Below are 21,007 nucleotides of genomic sequence, written 5' to 3'. Positions count from 1 at the left end.
CCAACTTTCACATTACATGTGTAGGTCGATGGATGCTGGCATCTAAAATTCTTAGAATGTTTTCTGCTTTAGTGTTAAACGCATTGGATGCTGAGTTTTCTGCAAAATCGAAAACTATACCACGTTTTTTCCATTAATACATTTTTATTATTTCTAATTTTCGTTTTTTTATTTCTAATTGGTGAAAAAATAAAATAGTCGTGTTTAACCTTAAGTTTAACATAGAAATTAAAATTGTGACACAAAAAAGTGTTTCTATATAGACTAGGTTGGCAGCTTGATTGTTACTGTGCAAACTTATTTCGATAAATAATTAACGAGAAAAAAGATTTTCTGCAAATTACATGTTCCTGTGTATAAAAAAGGAAATTCAATGTGATTAAAAGATTTCAAAATAGAGTTTTTGTTGTGAAATCAACGTGAATGTTAGAAGACTGTAGCAAAAATTTGATATGATATCTGTCATCCAAAATCGAGGTCATTTCATTTGAGCTGGGAATCAAAGTGAAGTGCTTCGAATAAACGTGTAAAATTTTGTCGCCCATCGAATAAGAGCATTCGCCATCATAATAATAATTTCGCCAGTGCATTTGGTTTCTTAATTTATTCATTTTGTGTCAGCCTCGAGGACCTTTACTCGTGTATGTGTGCATATTCATGTGAACATTTAACTCTGAAAGTAGTTTTATTACATAAAATACATATAGTTGGCAAAGGCATCAATTGCAAACCATCTTGCTGTCACCATCGACGACCGTCATCATCCATTTGTTCGTTGTACATCAACATTGTACACGACAGGCAATTCACTTCGTATGTGTAGTACAAAAAAATGAAGAACAACCGCCTATAAAAGTTTTTGCTATAAGGTAGGTCATGCTCTCATTCGTATTCTAAATCGCAAGTAGAGCGCGCACTGATTTCTTCCTTGAGAATATATAAATAATTTTTTCTATCCAATGATGATAAATGACAAATTATATGCGTGAACTTCCTTCCTGCGTAGAGTAGAGTTTAACACAAAGTGGAAAATCAAGCCCTCTTGAACCAAAAGAAAATTTCTATGTTTACAAGTCTACTGCGGAAAATATCGATTACTGATTTGTTTCTATCTATTGTTGTTGTTTTTTTGTTTCTCCCCTTTCATGTATTTTGCAGCATTTGTGCTCTGGCAGTCTCGCCATTCGATGTGGAGAATTCTGTTGCTGGGAAAAAGAACATATAAAATATTTACAAAATGTCCATGTCCATGTGCACGAGCTCACATCAAGAAGGATTGACTGATAACGGTGGAAGGGCGTCACAGCAATTGTGAGTACGATGTTGCTAATTTGATTTAAGTTGAACGGATCTGTGAAAAAAAAAATCATAGGTTCGAATTAAATGCCAATGGGCGTGCAATAGTTATGTGAATGCATTCTATGCTGATTGTATGGCCACTCTTCATTTTGTGTCTATGTATGTTTTCATTTACAGGTCAGTGCTTCAGAAGATAGGAAACTGTTGTTTCCCACCAGCTCCACAATCACAGCAAATTTATCGATATAATTTCTATTTGTGCCAAGTAAGTTGTGTCAAGCCGTATTCGATTTACTCCTTTTCGTTTTTTTTTTGCAAATTAAGAACCATAACAGTTTTTTTCATTTATGACGAATGATTAAACTAACAGTTATTAATTTAATTTAAAAAAAAAATCATTACACAACACATACGATCCGAGGTAGAAAAATTAATGCGTTCACTTTATTTAAGATAATTTTGCGTGTGAGAAAACACTTAACGAACAAAATGTGTATACTGTACAGCGTTGTCAGATGATTCCGTGCCCATTTACCGATATTTAACACACCAAAATCGCCGTGTCCAAAATAATAGCATCTGGTTCGTGTTAAGAATAACAAACAAAAAACAATGCTAAATTTTAGTTTAAATACGCTGTTTACATTGCAATTGTTACAAAATAAAATTCGATAAAATTTTGAGTTTTTTGTTTGACATTAATTTGAAATTGTTAACAAAATAAACACATCAAAATTGATGCCAAATGCAATGCGATATTTATCATACACATCGTGTTCAAAGTCTTTCTGAAACAGAGACCAATTCAAATTTTATTCTATAACTGAAACGAAATGGTGTTCGCGATGGTATTTTCTTTTTGTTTTTTCGTTTCTTTTGTTGTTTTTTATTTAGTTTCTGTTCCTTTTTTCTGCTTGTCATTCGTGTTGGAAGATTAACAAATTGTGTTTCATTGTACAATCATCTTTCACTTTCTATGTAATCCTAGAATAAGATGTATCAGTTTGAACAAAACGATTTAAAAAAAAAAAAAAAGTCCATCTTCAAAAACTATCGCATGCTACTTCTTTTACGTTATTTCTTTTAAACGCACAATTTATCTGCTTAATCAGAAACAACACAAATCAAATATGCGTCGTACACATGCACAAATTATTGTTTTATGTTTTACCATCATCAGTAAATGTCATCCTATTTCTGTTGTAGCTCTTCTTTTCTTTCCTCAATTATGATTAGAGATCTCTTTGAATATCAACTCATTTATAATACAATTATTAATCGGAGCATTTTTAATTTGATTTTTGTTTATTTTCTCGCTTCTATTGCACGATGGAATCCTATTTATGGTTTAAACTCTCTTATGTGCAGTGGCAAAATGATCATGATGTCAGCATTTTATATTTGATATACCGTTGGTTCGCTGCGATATGGTTTTTGGCTGTTTTAAGTTGCTCACTCCTTGACATTGGCCGTGCTGATGAACCTCGATTCGAAAATCACTATGCCAAGTGGTGAGTAATAACTTTTAAGTAAATACTTTTTAGTGAGTTATCAAAATGTTGCGTCTGTTTATTCAATAAACTTTATTGTATATGCCAAAAAATGTGCATGATAAAATATTGAAAATTATATCCTAGATTTTTACGGTATGTTATAAAGGGCAAAATGTGCTCATGAATAGAGCGATTTCACTGTGAAACTAAATAAAAAAAAAACAATTTAATTATTTAATAAACTTCATTGAAAAGTAAACAACGAATACAAACTAAATTGTTCACTTCAGTTGTCATTGAAACACTCACTAAATAAGTCCTTTTATTCTCAATACACTTTACTCCTTGAATATGTTTCTGATTTGGTTTCTAACTTTCTGTAAAAGGTGGATCGACTTAACGAATTGGGGACTAGTCGTGTGTTCAGTACAAGCCTGGCTTGGTGCAATGATTGTAACGCAAGGTCTTATGGTCGATCGTGATGATTTTGGTAGAGTATTTCTTTTCCCATGTGTTTCCCAAGAAAGAAATTGACGTTTCCTTGAACAATTTTCAGGCATGCAACGTAAGGTGAAAAAGGGTTGGTTGCGCCACGCATATTGGATTTTGAACACAATAGCCACCGTATACTCATTCATAATAACATTCTTTTTTTGGACAATGCTGCATGATCCAGGTAACCGTTATAGACATTCATTACAATTTTTTAGCGTAAGCATGATGTTGGAATGTACGCATTGTTTTTCCATTTTTAATTATAGAAAGGGACAAAATTGATGCGATCAATTTGATGGTTTACGTTTTTAATTCGGTAATCATGCTTATCGATTTAATGACTGTAACACATCCCGTTAACCTTAATCATGGTTATTGGACCATGAGTATTGGAATTCTTTACACTCTATTCACTGTTGTTTACTTTATTGCTGGCGGCACCACTCGGTAAATGATTAAATTGAATTTATTCATCAATTCAATTTTAATAACACTATAAAATATTGATTTTTTTTATTCCTAGGACAAAATCAAAATCAATTTATCGGCTCCTCGATTGGCGAAAACCGGGAAAGGCAATAGTTGTTAGTTTGGCATGTATATTCTGTGTTTTTGTCGTCCATGTATTGGTCTACTGTTTGTACCGTTTTCGAGTGTGTATTTTTCAAAAATTTTGCATGCGTCAACGTACCTTCCATCAATATGCAAGGGGTGATGATCAAATCATCATTGAAAACAATCAAACACTTAAAATTGCCCGCACGCCGTCATCCTATGATGAATCGAAATCCGATCAATTTTTCAATCCATCAACAGTTGTTGAGCTTAAGTAAATAAATGGTAAACACGTTTTTTTAACACTATCGAGTTTGTTAAATTTCTGTTGATGTGGCATTCGGTCGCCCTCAGAAGAAAACAAAAATTTAAAAATAAATAAATAAATAAATTGCACATACTCGCTAAATTTTAATCTAGACAACAACAACAAAATATATAATTAAAAAAAAAAAGAAAAAAATCGTGAAACACAAAACAAATTTCTATTTGCAAACTAAAATCTCCACAAAATATATATAATAAATATATGTTGTAAATGTAAATATCATAGAGTTCTAGCCAAATGCCATGAGATTAAACCATACAACTAGAATGTTTGACAATATTAACCCTGATTTATTTCAATACTAGATGTGTTGTACACAAGTGATATAATTAGATTTAAGTGCCGTTAAATTAAAAAGAAAAAAAAAACTACACAAACACACAAGTAAACACAAAAATGACATATTTAGTTGATTTAATTAGTACAAAGAGAATCTCGGCACCTTTATATTATATATTTCAGTAGAAGAAATTAAAAAATTGTGAAATATTTGAATTAATACTTACGTATTTAAAACACACACAAACATATGGACGCTACAGAATTCAACAAGAGAATTAGAACTATTATCAGTATATTTAACAAAATTTGATTCCTTCCAACATTTAACGGAACCGAGAGTTCAAAACAATCTCTCTCTCTCTCTCTTAAAAAATTGCTCAACTTTGCTAGCTTTGAATTTAACAGCGGTAACACCAATTCATCTACGCAAAAACACTTCAAATTCACTGAATCGAACATGTATTAAATAAAATTATATTCAAGTAACAGAAACAAAAACATAAAAACATACGCACATGATCATGTAATCGAGATGTACGCGCATGAATTAAATAGATTGTTTGCGTCATCTGAACGATCCTGAAGAGTGTACGCTTTGACCATTTTGATCAGTGTGTCTATAATCAGTTAAGGAGACTACAACGACTATATGAAATACGCACCGTTTTAAATTTGTTTTTGTTTACAATTTTCGTCACAATGCGTCACTCACTCAACGTGCACACATTTTTACATTCACATTTTTCTTTATTGGTATTTAATATACACTGTATATGAACAGCTGTGTGCTGTATGCAGAATGCTAAAAATGTGTGTTACTGCGCCTGGAACTGTTCTTTTTTCGCATATGTTTGCTTATTTTTCCCTTTGCAAAGCGCAACCGTACGATGCGCTTCTTTGAATTTCTCTACACGCCACCACTCTATAGTTTAGTCTATATGTGTGTCTTGTTTCGGCAAATCCACACTTCGCAGTGACGCTGTGCGCAATTCAAGTTAGTCTTAATTGTGGTTTTCGATGGAAACAAGCTCATATGAGAGCGCGCTCATGAAATAAACAGAAGCTGCGATTAGTTCAAAAATCTCTATTGAAGTTGCGTGTTGTGTCTACTTTTTTTTCTTTTCCTTTATTTGGTCTTATGCTAAATCGAATTGAAGCATCTCATTGCTGTTTTATAACAGTACTTACTTTATAAAGTGATCATCATTACATTTGAATTTGGCACGAGTGTGACAACCTTTGCAACAATTTGAAAGGTATTTTAAGATAAATAAATAAAAAAATATTAACAACAAAACTCTATTTTATGACGTAACGAAGAATATTATGATAGAAAACGAACTGTGAGAAAACTGTTTTAAAAGCTATATTTCGATATCGAATTGTCATCACAGAGTTAAATTAAAAAATAAAATAAAAATACATTTACACGAATGTGCGTATAATTTACGTTTAAACTATGATACATACATATACATTACATATAAAGTCACAGACTAGTTTAATTCCATGTTCTTTTTTTGACTTCTGAAAAAAAAAAAATTAATTCAGTATATTGCAAAGGTCCGTTTCAAGAATGCATAACAACTAATTCAATTTTTAACAAATCACAATAGTTCTATCGATTATAGTAAAAAAAAATTAATTCTTGGGTTGCAAAAAACGAGTGAATATTATGCAATATATGAACGAATGAAGGGAAAATATTTATCGAGACTATAGTAAGTAGTGAATGTATAGTGAATTTATTGAACACTTTGAGATAGAAAGAAAAAGAAAAAAAATTCTAAATGCAAAACCGTAAAGTATAAAAATCCATAAGTTGATCTGATTCTATTCGGATCGAATGGACATAATCGATGACATATTTTTTGATGAAAATCTTAAAGTTCCAATCAGAGTGACTAGTAGAAGTTTGAAAAAAAAATAAAATATAAATAACAACATATATAGAAATAACCACGAACAAATGTAAAATTTAACAAAAAAAAAACTATATATGAAATTACAATACGTCATAGCAAAAAAAGAGAAATAAACCGAACATTTCATTAAAAACAATTAAAATCAATTATCACTAGAAAAAAATACAGCCAATTAAAAAATTTCTACCTTTTTTTGCAATTCGATTTTTGAGTCGAACGTAAGTAATCGATGCAATGATTGTGTTTTAACATTTCAATCTAACCTACTGGAAATAAAAAGTCATGGAAATTGCAATAAAATTTGTTGTTTTCTAATCTTAAATTGAATTGCTGTTACTTGGAAAATAATAATCCAAGAACAGTAAAATTTGGTATTTGCACCATTTTTTTAGGTTTGTAGACATTGATAAACATTATTAAACGTGTTTGCCTTTGTTATAATTCTGAATAGCAATTGGATTCTACCGCTAAATTGAATTTTTCAGAAATAATTTTAAAAAGTGATTTAAAAAAGTCCATTAAACATTTGTTTCAAGGAGTTTCATGAAGAAATGCGATACTAAAATTAGCTTTAGTTTGGAAAAAATCCGTTTTTCAAGAGTGACTTGTTCAGTGGCTTGTCGAGTAATTGCCATATGTATTTGTGATGCAAAATATTTGCGTGCTGGACTTACAAAATAGGAGGCGCTTACCTGTAACGAAAGCATGTGTGCTTTTGTGAGCGCTAACCAGGCGGTTTGATTCAATTTTTTTTTGTTCGTTTTGTGTTAGAAGTCGAACATGATGCTTGAGACATTGCACGCCGCAAAGTAGAATTAAGTAATAGTATGGCATTTCGATGCAAAAACAGAGAAGAAATTTTTTTTAATGGACAAGAAATTCATGCAACCGCTACTAAACGTTTCAGATTGTGTATGCAAGTAGGAGTTTCTATTTGCACAAATACCTGTCTCGATTTTATTGATCAGTTTTTTTTTGTATCTTGTCAGAAACAAGTATTTATGGCTGTATGTATCACCGAGATAATCGCTTCAATCGTTGTCATTCTCTTGGCTATTTCAATGAACAACCACAACGACAAAAACTTTGCACCAAATGCATAGTAATGACAAAAGGCATTTGGTAGATAGAGCAAAAGAAGTTGCAAGAGGTTCCGCAATCTTTATGCAGTTACATTGATCACGTTGAATGGATCTTTTGTAATTTCGTTAAAAATGAGCGGTTTTCAATTCATCGTAAACTACCTTTTTTGTGGTATTCGGTAATTTATAATACTTCGGCCGGGCTGTTTCCCATTCATGTTTGCGTGTCTTTTTTAATAACACAGTTTTGCATTTCAATTGTTCGCCTATGTTTTCTTTTATTCAAAAAACCTTTGGAAACCGGCAATTATTTTGGACACAACAACAACCGCAGTATTAACGGTAAATTGCTTACGAGGAATGCAACTGATCGTGCTATGAATTCTTAATTTATGATTCGCATAGAAGAAACAACGAAATAACGATACACTTTGCTGATTGACAAAGAAGAAAAATAGACAGAACTGAACCGCGGCGTGAACTCACAGTAATAACAATAATTACATTTTTATTTTCAGTTGTATTTTTTTATTTATTACAAACATGCAAGACAATGACTGCGACTAATTCATCAAATGATGATTTTTTAGTGTTTTTTTAATGTTTTGTTTATACGAAGGTTAATTGTTTGCCGTTTGCATTTTTAAGCAACTCTTCCAACAGTCGATTCTATTTTATGGGGCGCTAAGCTGCGCTATGGTATTGGCCTTTCAGTTGCGATCATGCTATATTGACGTTTTTACATGCATGTTTAATAATTGAAAAGAATATAAAATGCATTCATCGTGGTTTGCTTAGTAAATTTCGCGTAATTTTTAATGACTTATGTGTGTGTTTTTCTCATTCGTTGTCGCATGTCATGATCGATATCACGTGTTACAGGGCCAAAGTACTTATTATGCCTATATGTACGTTGATTTCAATGAAATTCGACAGGTTGGATGACATAAAAACATTTTGTTCGCCTACATCTTAAATATCAATGCAAAACTATTAACCGAATTTCAACGTTGCTAATATGTTCTATTCACAAACTCAATTCGACTACAACAGGAAAACCAAAAAAGCGATATCCATTTTCAAGTGTGTGCTAATTGTTTGCGCATACATTATCTTCCTCGGACAATATACATCGTAAACTAAATAAAAATGCACTTAATTGAATAAGCATTAGTAATTTTGTTTCCATGTATTTTTATTTATTTATTCATTTTTTAATAATTTTATTCATTCAGAGTGTCTTGCACAATAATATAACAGGCGATTCGATTGAATTCACACCAAATCCGATCGTGGCGTGTAATATCATCAATGACTTTGATTTTCGTTCATCCATATCGATAGCATAGTGATGGCTATCTGTCAATAACTAGACAAAATACGATACAAAATGCCAATTGAATCAACGAAAATTTATTTCAAGTAAAATTAGTAAAAACAAAACGAAAGTAAACAGGTTAATTTTTTTTAAAGCTTCACGCTGTTGGAACAGCTCGAGAAAGATTGTGTTTGCTGTTTGTAGTTCATGGTCAACATCGTCAAGGTCAGGAATATAACGTACGCGCTACGTCGTATCGAAATGGCTTAAACAATATTTAGTCTATTAATGAAACGTTTTTATTCTTGCGTTTCACGGTTTGTATGGTGCGATTTTGTTGTGAACATTCATCAATGTGACATTTTAAGCAAATTTGAACATTTTTCCTATCACTTTGATATTATTCAAAAATTCAGCCATCAAAATAATAATAAAAGACGATGATCTTGGGTTTTTATTTGTGTTACCCATATTCATGCGCATCAGCTGTTTATGTTTGAATAGAAAAAAAAACTTTAGCCGATCAAAAGCGAAACACTCATAAAGACATTGCTCCTTCCATTGACCACTTTAGGTCTTATGAAAGGTTTTTCATTGAAGTTAAGCCTCCAAACGAATGAAACATTTGAGATAGTGATAGAAATAAAACGAATTTTGTGGCTGTAGTGTCAATTTTTCGAAGACAAACATTTCAACTCTTTCGAGGAGATTAAATATTATTTCTGTCGTAAATATTATTCGTAAATAGGTTTGTATATAAAGAGTTCCAAAAAAAATATCCAATTTCAAACCAGTTAAACAAGCCAAACTAACAAAACATTCAAAAATGTATTCTCCCAAAGAATAAATGTCGAACGCATCGCTACACTGTAATTTATAGCACAGAAAAATGAAAGGAAGAAAATTGAAAGTGGCGAAATATATTGGTCAATATGAGTATTCAGTTCAAAGAGAATCAATCCGTTACGAGTTTGGAATAAAAAGCTACTATCTCAATTCCATTCTCAAGGTAAATGGCTTCCAGCTTGATTTTTGGTAGCAATGCTGTACATTCTCATTCATAAATGGTACAATCTTCATTACATTTTTCAGTGCCTCTGCTTGCGATATAATCTCACCAGTGGTGACCATTATGTTTTTTTCCCAAAACATCATTCCCTCAAGCCCAATCAGTTTTGCGTCATATGCCTGTAATTATTTTTTATTATTACCGTACGTGCTATGGTGTTGAATTTATTTCTTTTATATAGAAATCTCTTTCCATGACGACGTAATAGTTGTTAATTGTTTCATTCATCAAATGGTTCATTATGAATATTTCGATAGACAATAGATATATCGATTTGTGCAACACAGACCTCATTTTGGACGTTATAGATTTACTTTTTGAATTTGAGCGCAAACAATCAGAAATTGAGTAAATGAAAAACTCAAAAATATATCACAGAAATGATAGTTTCAAACATATAATTGAGGTGCGAATTTTAAAGTATATTCCCAAGAAGATGTTTCGAAATATAAATAGTGAAATCATATGTAATAATGAAGCAATAACCCACATTTTTTGCTTTTTATACTCATTAAATTAACGGATTTTAAATTGGTAAAATTATCCACAAATCTTCATTAGTAGAATTAACATCCAACGAACAATTTACTGTTTAAACTTTTCATGACTGTGCACATTTTTACCATTTCAATTATTTTTGTTTCAATTAGTTTTGATGGGTTGCAGTACCCTTTAAAACGTTTTACACAAAACAATTCGTATAATTTTATTTTCATTTCATTGACGAATGAAGAGAAAAATGTGTCGCTGACGCAGTGTCAAATACCTTCAGGTCTAAATTGTATTGTATTATTTTTGCATGACTCAAATATTTTTTAATATCGATCTACAAAATTTACAATCATACGACATTGAGGTTTCTTTCACAAATAAAAGAGTTCACATTTTATCATATTTTATTCAAATTACACAGACATTGAAAGGCATAGTTTGATTTTGTTCTGCTTGTTTTGATTTGTGTGTGTTTATCAGCGTTCTCAACGGCGGCCATTTTTCGATTCCGACGCCGATCCGACGCCGAGGATATTCAATCCGAGGCCGACCGATCTCCGAATATCTCGGATCGGATCGGATCGGTGGTCGGTCGTGGTCGGTGCTCGGAGTTCGGAAAAATTTAATGAAAATAATTTTTTTTTATATTTACCAAATGGTTAAATATTATTTGAGTCAAAATGAATAAAATTTTATTGTTCAAAATATCCAAAAATCCTATCTAGATAATAACTCATTTTTATTTAAAAAATTATGTGAACCAATGTGTAAAAAAAATATTGGTTTTAATTTTGTGAGCATCCGATCAATATCCGAAAACCGAATTCCGAAAAAAAATCCGATGGAAAACTCGTTCCGACGCCGACCGAACTCCGAGTATTTTCGGTTCGGATCGGATCGGCGGTCGGTCGGCGGTCGGACCTCGGTCGGATTTGCGAACCCTGGTGTTTATTTTACTTTCAGAATAAAGTTATTCAAATCCTGTTAAGGTGTTAAGAATTTTCTATCGGTTGATTCGACTAAACAAAACAGCTTACGAAAAAAAGAAAGATTAAGTAGAATTCATTTCATGCTCATACTAAAATGAACGTGTTTCTTTTGAATAACAAAATAATGAAAGTGAAGTAGAAGTTGTGTATTACATTGTATCACAGAGTAGAGTGGAATCGTGAATAACACCAAAAACTTGTTCACAATAATCAGAATTTTTTTTCATTCATAAAGTCTTTAAATGAATAAAAGTTAAAAGAATAAATATACCACCGCCGTTAAGTTTTTGCAATTGTCTTGCAATTATTTGTATGTTGACCCAAAATGCATCGATTGGATCCAGTTAGCCTTCCAATTCATCGTCTTTAGATTCATTAACAAAAGACGATCAAAAGTTGGAAACGCACATTGACCATTCATTTAGTTTCATCTTCGTTCACCTTTGTAACGTTTTATGGTTCCAAAGATATAAATAGTAAATAAAGTAATAAACATTTGAATGAAAATACACCGAAACAAGTATTATATTTAAAGAGTTTGTTTTTTTTTTCGCCGGGTCAGTTAGAGCATCTTGGTGTATAACTTATACCTATAAATACGATTGGAGGTCAAAATACAAACTACAAATTATGTCTTGACGTGGTTTTCATTAAAATAAAATCAATTGAAATAGTTATCGTCAATATTGACGCAGGTGATTTTTCATGGAATCCATAAAATATTGAACGTTGTTGTTTTTCTATTTCAATTATGTTAATTGAACTACGTTAAATGTGTCTAATTCTGTGTGTCTAAAAGTGTCATTCAAGCAATAGAGATAACTACAATACGAAATTGTTGAAACAAACATATTATTTACTTCGCATACAATTCATTTATTGAACATTTGTTTATACTAGTAAATTTACGTGTCAAAGCCGAAAGTATGTAATTTTGTATTAATTTCGCCCGTCATGCTGGAAGTGAGTTATTTTTCTTTCCTGTTGATATCACATCAGTTATTTGAAATTTGCCAATCGATTGACAATGGTCTAATGTTTTTGGTCTTATGTTTTGAATCTATCATTGTTAACGGTTCGAATTGCCTTAATGCCTCTAAAATTACGAAAAGTGAAAATAATTTATTTATATTAACAAAACGTAATGGAATTGAATATTTTTACGTGCTTAAATGAGACGAGTCAGAGTGTATTGCGTCAACCATTCTAAATTCTTTGTGTGAGTGGGTAACTTTTTTGTCTGAATGTATAATAAATAAATAAAAAAATAAGTTGAGACTTTTTCACGAGATAAACAAAAACAAGCTCTGACGCGTGATACCTGACATGTCTAAAAGAAAAAAAAGTGTAAGCTTAAACTTTTTTTTTACTTCAAAGCAATGAGGAAATTTATTATTTTCATGGAGAGATGCCGAGAAATGGAAACCAGAAGCTTTAATTGCTGTTATCTAACTCTCGATAATAATTAAGTAAAATGTGCGCACAAACGTTGATACATGAGCTCGTATTAGATTTGACAACGTGTATAATGTTTGATATCTTCAATATACGGTCGTTTGTCGTGCCTCTCATCAGCTGAAGCTAATCATAACACCGTTTTTTACCGGCACTAATCCTCATTATCTCATGCGTTATTATTCAGTTTTCATTTATCTTCTGTCTTTGAGTCAATCAATAAATGACATATATGATGGCTGTTGAACACTTTTTTCTATGAAATCATATTTTTTTGTTAGCATTGTGCCTACTGCCTACACTATGTGAAGACGGTCAAATTTATCGAATACGCTGTGGAAATTAACTGTTCACCCCGGAAATTGGATTTCAAGTACATTGAACAACAATTAACAATAAAACGGATGACAGTTCAGAGTGATTTTGGAAATTATCGTTGTTGAATATTATTTACGAAAGGAAGGTTTATTTGTTTACTTATTGCAGAGCTGGGCACGAACAGTCGGTCGTTCGTTCGTAAATTGTAAAAAATATGTTTTTGTGGTCGGTCGTTCGTTCGTTGAAATCATTAATGATCAGTCGGTCGTTCGTAAAAATTGAAATGTTCGTTGTGTTCGTTCGTATGTGCGATCGAACACCGAACATGTCCGGATGTCCGGATGTTCGGCGCAAAAATTATCAAGTCGAGTTTGCAATTCTCTGTTAAATATTTTGAAATTGTACAAAAAATAATAATAATTAAATAAATGAATTTTCCAATATTTTCTAATTCACATTCATTTATGTTCTTAATTTGAACACTAAAAAAATATTAAATTTTCTTATTACGAATTTTGGGAAATTCCGTATATTTGGTATAGTCTATACCTGAAATAACCTTTTTCAATGATGAAATAAATATAGATGAATTTCCCAACATTTCGTAATAAAAAAAAATAATATTTTGAACACTTGAGAAAGAAAACTTATATGAATTAGAAAATATTTGAAAATTTATTTATTTGAATATTTTTTTCTTTAAATTTGTATAATTATAAATTATTTAACAAACCTGATTTTACAATTTTGCTTCGAACATCCGGACGTCCGCACGTGTTCGGTGTTCGATCGCACATACGAACGAACACAACGAACATTTCAATTTTTATGAACGACCGACCGACCATTAATAACTTCAACGAACGAACGACCGATCACAAAAAAGGAAAAAAATGCACATGAACGAACGATCACAGTCGGACATTGATGTTCGTGCCCAGCTCTGACTTATTGCAAGATAATGATGAATCAACAGTTTTTATTCCGAATAGTCATTTTGTCATTTTTTCTGTTATCATTATTTTTCCATCGTTTACGTTAAATCCAATTATCAGATACAAAAAATTAAGGGCTTGTTTCATAAAGCTTTGTTCAGTAAACTACCAGAAGACTCATCAGACAATTTATGTTTGCACAAGATATAACGATTTAAATTCATTGATAATGTCAATTAAGTTCAAATGTCAAAACAAAAACAGATTTAACATCCACAGATAGATACGGTGCTAGACTTTGAAACGATATTAAAAAGTAGGACAATTAAATCGGCAACAAATTGATCTTAAATAATAATCTCTGATTACCAATTAAATAATTAAAGTTATGATTTACAATATGGCTAGTTTATTGACGAGCATATGGAATGCTGACGGTGAGTTTTAAATGTTATTCATTCGCAAGTTGCGCGGGTGTAAATCATTTATGTTTGCATGCCATTACTTGCGAAGCATTTTTTGTGAACGTTTGAGTTGAAGCACTAACAAAGACTTTTCATTGATTCACTTATTGATCTCGAGTTGCACTTTTTATATGTATATAGAAGATATTTTACGATTAAATTGAAAGGTTAACTAATTCGAACTTCAATCAATCAAAAGCTATTTTGACAATTCTCTGGGAGAGGAATTTATTGTATGGCATATAGGCAAGAATTTGTTTCAGAGAGCAATCAAAGGTGGTTGCAAAATGTTGCATTCGACCCAAGTGAAATACATACAAATAAATATTGCTTCCCGATAAAGAGTAATAAAAAGTTATTTCACACAGAAAAATAATCACAAAGTTTCAATGCGCTCACGCGTATTTCAAAGAAAAAAAAAACATTTCGGGATATAAAAATATATTAATTCAAACCTCTGAATGTGGATTGTTTAAAATTTGAACGATTTTTGTATCTTCATTCTTCAAACAAATATATTGTAAAACATTCAAAATAAAAGTCGCGAAAAGTTTGAGTCATTCGTTTTATCGACGTAAACGTGAATGAATGTAAAATGATTGCGCTTTCGTTTCAAATTATCTTTAAGAAAATCAACACATTTTTATGAAATATTTCTTATCTAATGTAAACTTATTCAACTATTTATTTTAGCTAAAAGTGCCGACTAATCATTTAGCTGGGTTATCAATTGCATTTTAGTCGCAAGTGTATATTGAAATAATCGAAAAACGAAGAAAAAAATGTCGAAAAAAATCGTAAAGACGCATAAAAAAGAATTGAAGCTGAGTAATTGTGGCTTCGATCATGATCCTGTTGAGTCAATCGTCCGTTCACAATGGCAATCCAGATCGAAAAACAATATTTATTTAATTTACCGTTTGCTGGTTGCAATATTTGTGATTGCGGTTGTAATCGTTTCGATGTATTCTCATATGCAAAAATACAGTTTTGGGCTATTCTTCATCTACTTGACACATTGGGGCATCTTAATCAACATGGTTGTTGGAGTTTTTGGTGCCATATTAGTCACTACTTGGCATTTTCACACAGATTTCCAAGGTATAGTAGACTATATTTCAACCGATATTTTCTGTGTTTAATCATCAGACGTAACAACGCTCCACTTATTTACTTGTAAATTTATAGAAAATATTCTAAAAAATAGCGAAATGCCAACTGCGTTCAAAATATATTGGGCATTGCACAATATTGCGTTAATCACGTCGTTTGCTGTAACGATCATTTACTGGTCAGTATGTAACGATAATAATGTGTATTTTTTTATAATAACGTAGTATTTTTTTTATTCCTTAATTGTGTTCAGGTCAATATTGCATAATGGTAATGTCAAACTATCTGGAAATATACTTAGATTACTATATGTCGTTTAATTTAATTATGTAAATATTTTTAATTTCATTTGAAATGTAGACAAAATACCCATTAATGCCCCTAATATACTTTCACATGCAATGAATTCGGTAATTATGTTTTTGGACATATTAATTGTCGCGCATCCTTTAAGGCTGTTTCATGTCATTCAACCGATTTGCTTTGGAGTGTCCTACGGAATTTTTTCATACATATATTATTTGTGTGGCGGTGTAAACATGTGAGTGACGTCAATTTAATTCAAAACAATATTAACCCTCCTAGGTATAGTTCGAAATAAAAACAATATAGGATAGTTACGGTCTATTGGACCGTCCATACAAAATACAGGAAAACCATAAAAAAAACAAAACAAAGTCACACTTTTTTTCAAATTTTTGTATTTTTCTTTTTTGAAAACACTGAAAGAAGGTTAAAAGTTAAAAATAAGAAAGATTTTAAGAAATTTATCAATTTGAATCATCGTAATCATTTACATGAAAGCGTTTTTTTTTCGTTGAAAAAAAAATATTTCGTTAAAAAAAATACTTTCTCATGTAAACAAGAATTGAAATACTGAATGGAAATTGGAAAAACTTCCGATCGATTTTTCTCGCGTTTCCGATGGAGAAAAAAAATTGCTAGCCATGTTATCCCCGGTGTGCTCGACTTCTAGAACACTTTGGACCAGGTTTGGGTCCACCTTATCTACAGGAATCCCTTCTAGCTACAACATCTATTACTGTAGAAATCACCGATCGATTTTTCTTATTCTCGCTTATAAAAGCTATTTACTGTAGAATATCACTTGAAATGAAGAAGAGATGATGTAGGGATGAGAATTTTGAACTTCCCGAACACATTGGACCAGGTCGGATCTAACTATTCAACAGGATGCACTTCCAGATTAAGAAATCTCATTGTCGCAGTGAGAGCTGAAAAATTCAATAATATCATGTGAGATGAATTGATCTGGAAGTGTATCCTATGGAATAGGTAGATCCGACTTGGTCCAATGTGTTTTGGAAGTTGATAATTCTCATCCCTGCATCCTCTTCACTTAATTTTAAGTGATATTTTGAAGAGAATAAGAAAAATCGATCGGTGATTCCTACAGTAATAGATGTTGTTGCCAGAATCGAATCCTGTGGACTGGGTGGACCCAAACCTGGTCCAAAAAGTTCTAGAAGTCGAGCATACCGGGGATAACATGGCTGGAATTTTTTTTCCCATCGGAAAGACGAGAAGAATCGATCGGAAGTTTTTCCAATTTCCATTCAGTACATCAATACTTGTTTACATGAGAAAGTATTTTTTTCAACGAAAAAAACGCTCCTATGAAAATTATTTTGATGATTCAAATTGATAATTTTCTTAAAATCCTTCCTATTTTTAACATTCAAACTTCTTTCAGTGTTTTCAAAAAAGAAAAATACAAAAATTAAAAAAAAGTGTGACTTTGTTTTGTTTTTGTATGTTTTTCCCTGTATTTTGTATGGACGGTCTAATAGACCGTAACTATACGATCAAGTTAGGATTATCGTCGTTATGCGATATTTTTTTTTACAGATCAGTGGCAGGATTTTAAATTTTATTTTCAATTTTAATTCATTATTCTCGCATAAAGGCAAAAATTTGATGGCAATCGGTCGACGCGTTCCGATATTATGATATTTTTTCTAAGTTTTCGGTCTAATAGACCGTTACTATACCTAGGAGGGTTAAAGACAATAATGAAATTGTAATTTTACTTTTTCAGACTTGGAAATCCATTTATTTATAATGTATTGAATTGGGCGGAACCTGGAAAAGCTATGGTTACAGTGTTTGGTACTCTAGACCTAGCTATTATAGTTCATGTGATCCTGTTCTGGATTTATAAATTGCGAGTTTTCATTCAACGTCGATACTTCAGTACGGAATTTATTTTGCCAACCACAGCGCCGAGTCAACGACTAAATAGATCACAAATGGGCTCACAAATTTCAATGGTGTTTGCTGATGATGAGGGCTGCACAAATGACGCATTTAAAAATACACAAACAAAATATACACATAATTAAGAAGAAATTAAGATAATAAGAATAAAAATAGATGCGTCGTATATCACATACGATATTTGAGACAGTGAAAGTGATTCGCTGTTACTAGATATTTGTAATGATTGTTTAGTGTTATGGATTAAGGTTCACATTATTGAATTTTCGAAACGAACATAATTTTAATTCGAATCGATTTTTTTCTATGAGATTTTCACTTTTATAACGCATAGTAATCGAAACGAACGCTTTAAAGAAAACCTGAAATGGGAACAAAATAAAACAAAGAACATAAAACCAAATCAGTTACGATTTGTGCGAATTCAAAATATTTCTATGGATCATATTGATAACGTTGCAAAAAAATTATAAAATTTAAATAAATATTCTGTGATTTGTGTGACAAAGATTTGTTCTTTATTTCCATTTATTTCTTTGCAAATAAATCACTAGTTTCAGGAATTATGACGAACTTGATGTGGAACTACTGTCACTATCGCTGCTGCTTTCGTTTGAAGAATATTTCTTATGCTTCCTTGACTTCTTTTTCTTGTGTTTTTTGTCCTTTTTGTTTTTGGATTTTTCCTTTTTTCTCTTTTTGCTAGATTTTTTGTCTTCCGAATAAGATTTTCTTTTTTCCAAAGGACTTCGACGACTGCCGCGCTTCTCAATTGATGGACTTCGACGACTGCCGCGCTTCTCAACCGATGGACTTCGACGTGATTTGGCTCGTTTTTCAGGTGATGGACTTCGACGCAATTTAACTCGTTTTTCAGGTGATGGGCTTCGACGCGTCCGTTCATTATATTTTTTTCTCTCATCATTTCTTCTGTTATTTGAGATTCTTCCATCACGTCGAACATTTCTCTCTGGCGAATGATTTCGTCTATAAGAATTGCGATCATTCGAACGCCACCTTCTGTCGTATGGACTTCTTGATCTTTCCCTTCGATCTATTGTCTGATTTCTTCTTGGCGATCGTTGCCGTTCATGCCGTTCAATGCCATAACTACTTCTAGCTACGCCGCTTGAGTTGCCCTTATCGTCCCTATTATCTCTGTTTCGATTATTTTCACGAACTGGTTTGTTGTAATTATTGAAATCAAGTCGCGTATTTTGAGTGCCATCTTTCATGATAAAACCACGTCCTTTTCCCTTCCATTGCAGCTTAGATACGGACTGCGAAAAGTCAACATGAATTCGTCGATCGTCAATTAAAACGTTGTCCATTTTAAAATAGGCCATTTCACACGATTTTTTATCCTCAAATTCAATGAAAGCATATTGTAATGAGTCGCCGGTTTTTCGATCGCGAATTACTTCACAGCCTTTGATTTTTCCAAAACGACTAAAGATAATTTCTAAATCGTCATCATTGGTAACACTGTTGAGTTTGCAAACGAATAAGACATTTTCAGGTGGGGCAATTTCGGCATCAGGCAGATCACCAATAATTTCCAGAATAGTAGCTCTCGCTTTTGCTTCACGTTCCATTCGCATTTCGGCCAATTCAGCTTCACTCTTACCTATGGAGACAATCACAAAAGAAAAGAATAGAATTTATTTAAAATAATCGAAAAAAGAATCAATAAGAATTAATTAATAATAGAAAGGCAATTACCCTTCACTCTTACCATTTGTTTCGTCGATTTCTTCATCGGCCGCTATTCTACCGCCTTTCAAACGTTCTGCACTTGGTGATGGTGATCTACTTGGCTCTTTGAAGCCGCGTGGATTTTCGAATGGATCGTCCAAAATGACGGTATGTGTAATACGAACATCTTTGTACGGTCGATTAGTCTCGTCGCAAATTACTTCGTTAATGGCGCGTAATACATCCAATCCTTCCACAACTTGCCCAATGACACAGTGTACACCATCCAATGAAGTTAAGTCTGAGCCCAATGTGAAGAAAAACTGCGAACCAATCAAACTATCGCCTAAGCTCACCATTGACAGCAGACCTGGTTCTGAGTGTCGAATTTTTGGTAAATATTCTGCTTGAAAGAATCGCTTCTCTGGACCTTCTATTAGACCCCATACAGATTCACCACCATTTCCTTCACCCGATGGATCTGATAATAAAAACGAAATGTTATGAACAAAAATCAATGCAGATGAACCACAAATTTAGAAAGTCACAAAGCTAACCTCCTGTTTGCGCAATAAATCCGGCTTGGATCGTGTGAAAGAGGTTAAAGTTGTAGTATTTCAATTTACACAATTTTAGAAAATTTAAACTTGCTCTTGGACGTTCTGTTAGAAATAAATCAACAGTTAAATCGCCGAGAGTGGTTTCTATCACCACCGACATTTTTTCAAGTGATATTTCATCAATAAATTTCCAAAAATAAATAAATACGTTTATTCGATTGCAAGCGTTTGTGGAGTTTGACATTCACACGTTTGGTCTACATAGACATTTTTTTTGACAGATGATTGGACGGCATTGGCTCTGATAACAGATGGCGCTACATGCTATGAACAAACAGTACATAAATTGATTAAAATAGGATTTTTTTTAATTACCAAAATGTCTTATAAATTCTTTAAAAGTTTTTTTTTACTTTGAATTATCAAAAGTTATTTACAAATAAATTTTATATTTTTTGTTTGAAGTGCTACTGATTATATATTTTGAATGATTTGCGCTATATATTATGAAGCCGATAACGCAAAAAATGGTAATTCCAAAGCCGCCAGTTTCGTCATTCCTTGACTTTTTATATTTGTGTATAGCTTGCGTCCATCAGTCAGTCATTGATTCAACAGCGAATAACATCAAATAAGAAGATTTCGTATGTTGCACAGACAATTCCAATTAAACTAAGCCTATTTATAGGGAGAAAATGTGTTGAGAGTAAATTCCTTAGCCGCAAGTAAAATATCGTATTATTTGTTCCTATCGTTACCGTAGAAACCAAAGGTGAAAATTGAATCAAAAATCTTTTTTCAATAATTTACAAAAAGTTTCGTTCAAGAGTAAAAAAAAGTATATGTATAGCTATGATAAAAAAAAAAATACTGATTGAAATGTTCAAGATGTACAGACTATG

At 32.0% G+C, this 21,007-nt stretch overlaps 3 protein-coding genes across 4 annotated transcripts; 2 read left to right on the top strand and 1 right to left on the bottom strand.

Moving 5' to 3' along the window:
* The first annotated feature begins 77 nt into the window (after positions 1 to 77).
* On the top strand, positions 78 to 13,447 carry LOC116348176 (protein rolling stone). Its single transcript, XM_031779090.1, has 9 exons — positions 78 to 869; positions 1,159 to 1,311; positions 1,477 to 1,564; positions 2,668 to 2,810; positions 3,179 to 3,282; positions 3,349 to 3,468; positions 3,554 to 3,734; positions 3,811 to 5,708; positions 13,064 to 13,447. Exons 2-8 carry the CDS (start codon positions 1,238 to 1,240, stop codon positions 4,118 to 4,120), a joined length of 1,020 nt encoding a protein of 339 aa, XP_031634950.1. The 5' UTR covers positions 78 to 869; positions 1,159 to 1,237; the 3' UTR covers positions 4,121 to 5,708; positions 13,064 to 13,447.
* Positions 13,448 to 14,642: 1,195 nt separating this feature from the next.
* LOC116348177 (protein rolling stone-like) lies at positions 14,643 to 18,358 on the top strand. 2 transcript variants are annotated; one of them, XM_031779092.1, is made up of 6 exons: positions 14,643 to 14,843; positions 15,193 to 15,600; positions 15,688 to 15,790; positions 15,866 to 15,882; positions 15,973 to 16,153; positions 17,672 to 18,358. In XM_031779092.1, exons 2-6 carry the CDS (start codon positions 15,282 to 15,284, stop codon positions 17,973 to 17,975), a joined length of 924 nt encoding a protein of 307 aa, XP_031634952.1. In that variant the 5' UTR covers positions 14,643 to 14,843; positions 15,193 to 15,281; the 3' UTR covers positions 17,976 to 18,358. The 2 variants fall into 2 exon arrangements, with proteins under 2 accessions (XP_031634952.1, XP_031634951.1); XM_031779091.1 differs by lacking the exon at positions 14,643 to 14,843 and adding an exon at positions 15,067 to 15,089.
* Positions 18,346 to 20,342, bottom strand: LOC116348171 (peptidyl-prolyl cis-trans isomerase sig-7). The gene is made up of 3 exons (XM_031779080.1): positions 20,103 to 20,342; positions 19,586 to 20,026; positions 18,346 to 19,477 (listed from the first exon to the last, which is right to left on the bottom strand). Exons 1-3 carry the CDS (start codon positions 20,263 to 20,265, stop codon positions 18,414 to 18,416), a joined length of 1,668 nt encoding a protein of 555 aa, XP_031634940.1. The 5' UTR covers positions 20,266 to 20,342; the 3' UTR covers positions 18,346 to 18,413.
* Between the last annotated feature and the right edge of the window lie 665 nt (positions 20,343 to 21,007).

This window comes from Contarinia nasturtii, unplaced genomic scaffold, assembly GCF_009176525.2.
Source record: "Contarinia nasturtii isolate CC-2019 unplaced genomic scaffold, AAFC_CNas_1.1 Cnas_scaffold_2291, whole genome shotgun sequence".
NCBI classification, from domain to species: Eukaryota; Metazoa; Arthropoda; class Insecta; order Diptera; family Cecidomyiidae; genus Contarinia; species Contarinia nasturtii.
The sequence above is the reverse complement of the archived record's forward strand: the minus strand, read 5'-3'. Positions and strand labels throughout refer to the sequence as shown.

Coding starts and splice junctions, on each gene's coding strand:
- LOC116348176 (XM_031779090.1), top strand. CDS start 1,238: ATGTCCATGTCCATGTGCACGAGCTCACATCAAGAAGGATTGACTGAT. Junction 1,312..1,476: donor GGAAGGGCGTCACAGCAATT/GTGAGTACGATG, acceptor TTTCATTTACAG/GTCAGTGCTTCAGAAGATAG. Junction 1,565..2,667: donor ATAATTTCTATTTGTGCCAA/GTAAGTTGTGTC, acceptor TCTTATGTGCAG/TGGCAAAATGATCATGATGT.
- LOC116348177 (XM_031779092.1), top strand. CDS start 15,282: ATGTCGAAAAAAATCGTAAAGACGCATAAAAAAGAATTGAAGCTGAGT. Junction 15,601..15,687: donor TTTTCACACAGATTTCCAAG/GTATAGTAGACT, acceptor GTAAATTTATAG/AAAATATTCTAAAAAATAGC. Junction 16,154..17,671: donor TTGTGTGGCGGTGTAAACAT/GTGAGTGACGTC, acceptor TTACTTTTTCAG/ACTTGGAAATCCATTTATTT.
- LOC116348171 (XM_031779080.1), bottom strand. CDS start 20,265: ATGTCGGTGGTGATAGAAACCACTCTCGGCGATTTAACTGTTGATTTA. Junction 20,027..20,102: donor ATTTATTGCGCAAACAGGAG/GTTAGCTTTGTG, acceptor TTTTATTATCAG/ATCCATCGGGTGAAGGAAAT. Junction 19,478..19,585: donor AGAAATCGACGAAACAAATG/GTAAGAGTGAAG, acceptor TTGTCTCCATAG/GTAAGAGTGAAGCTGAATTG.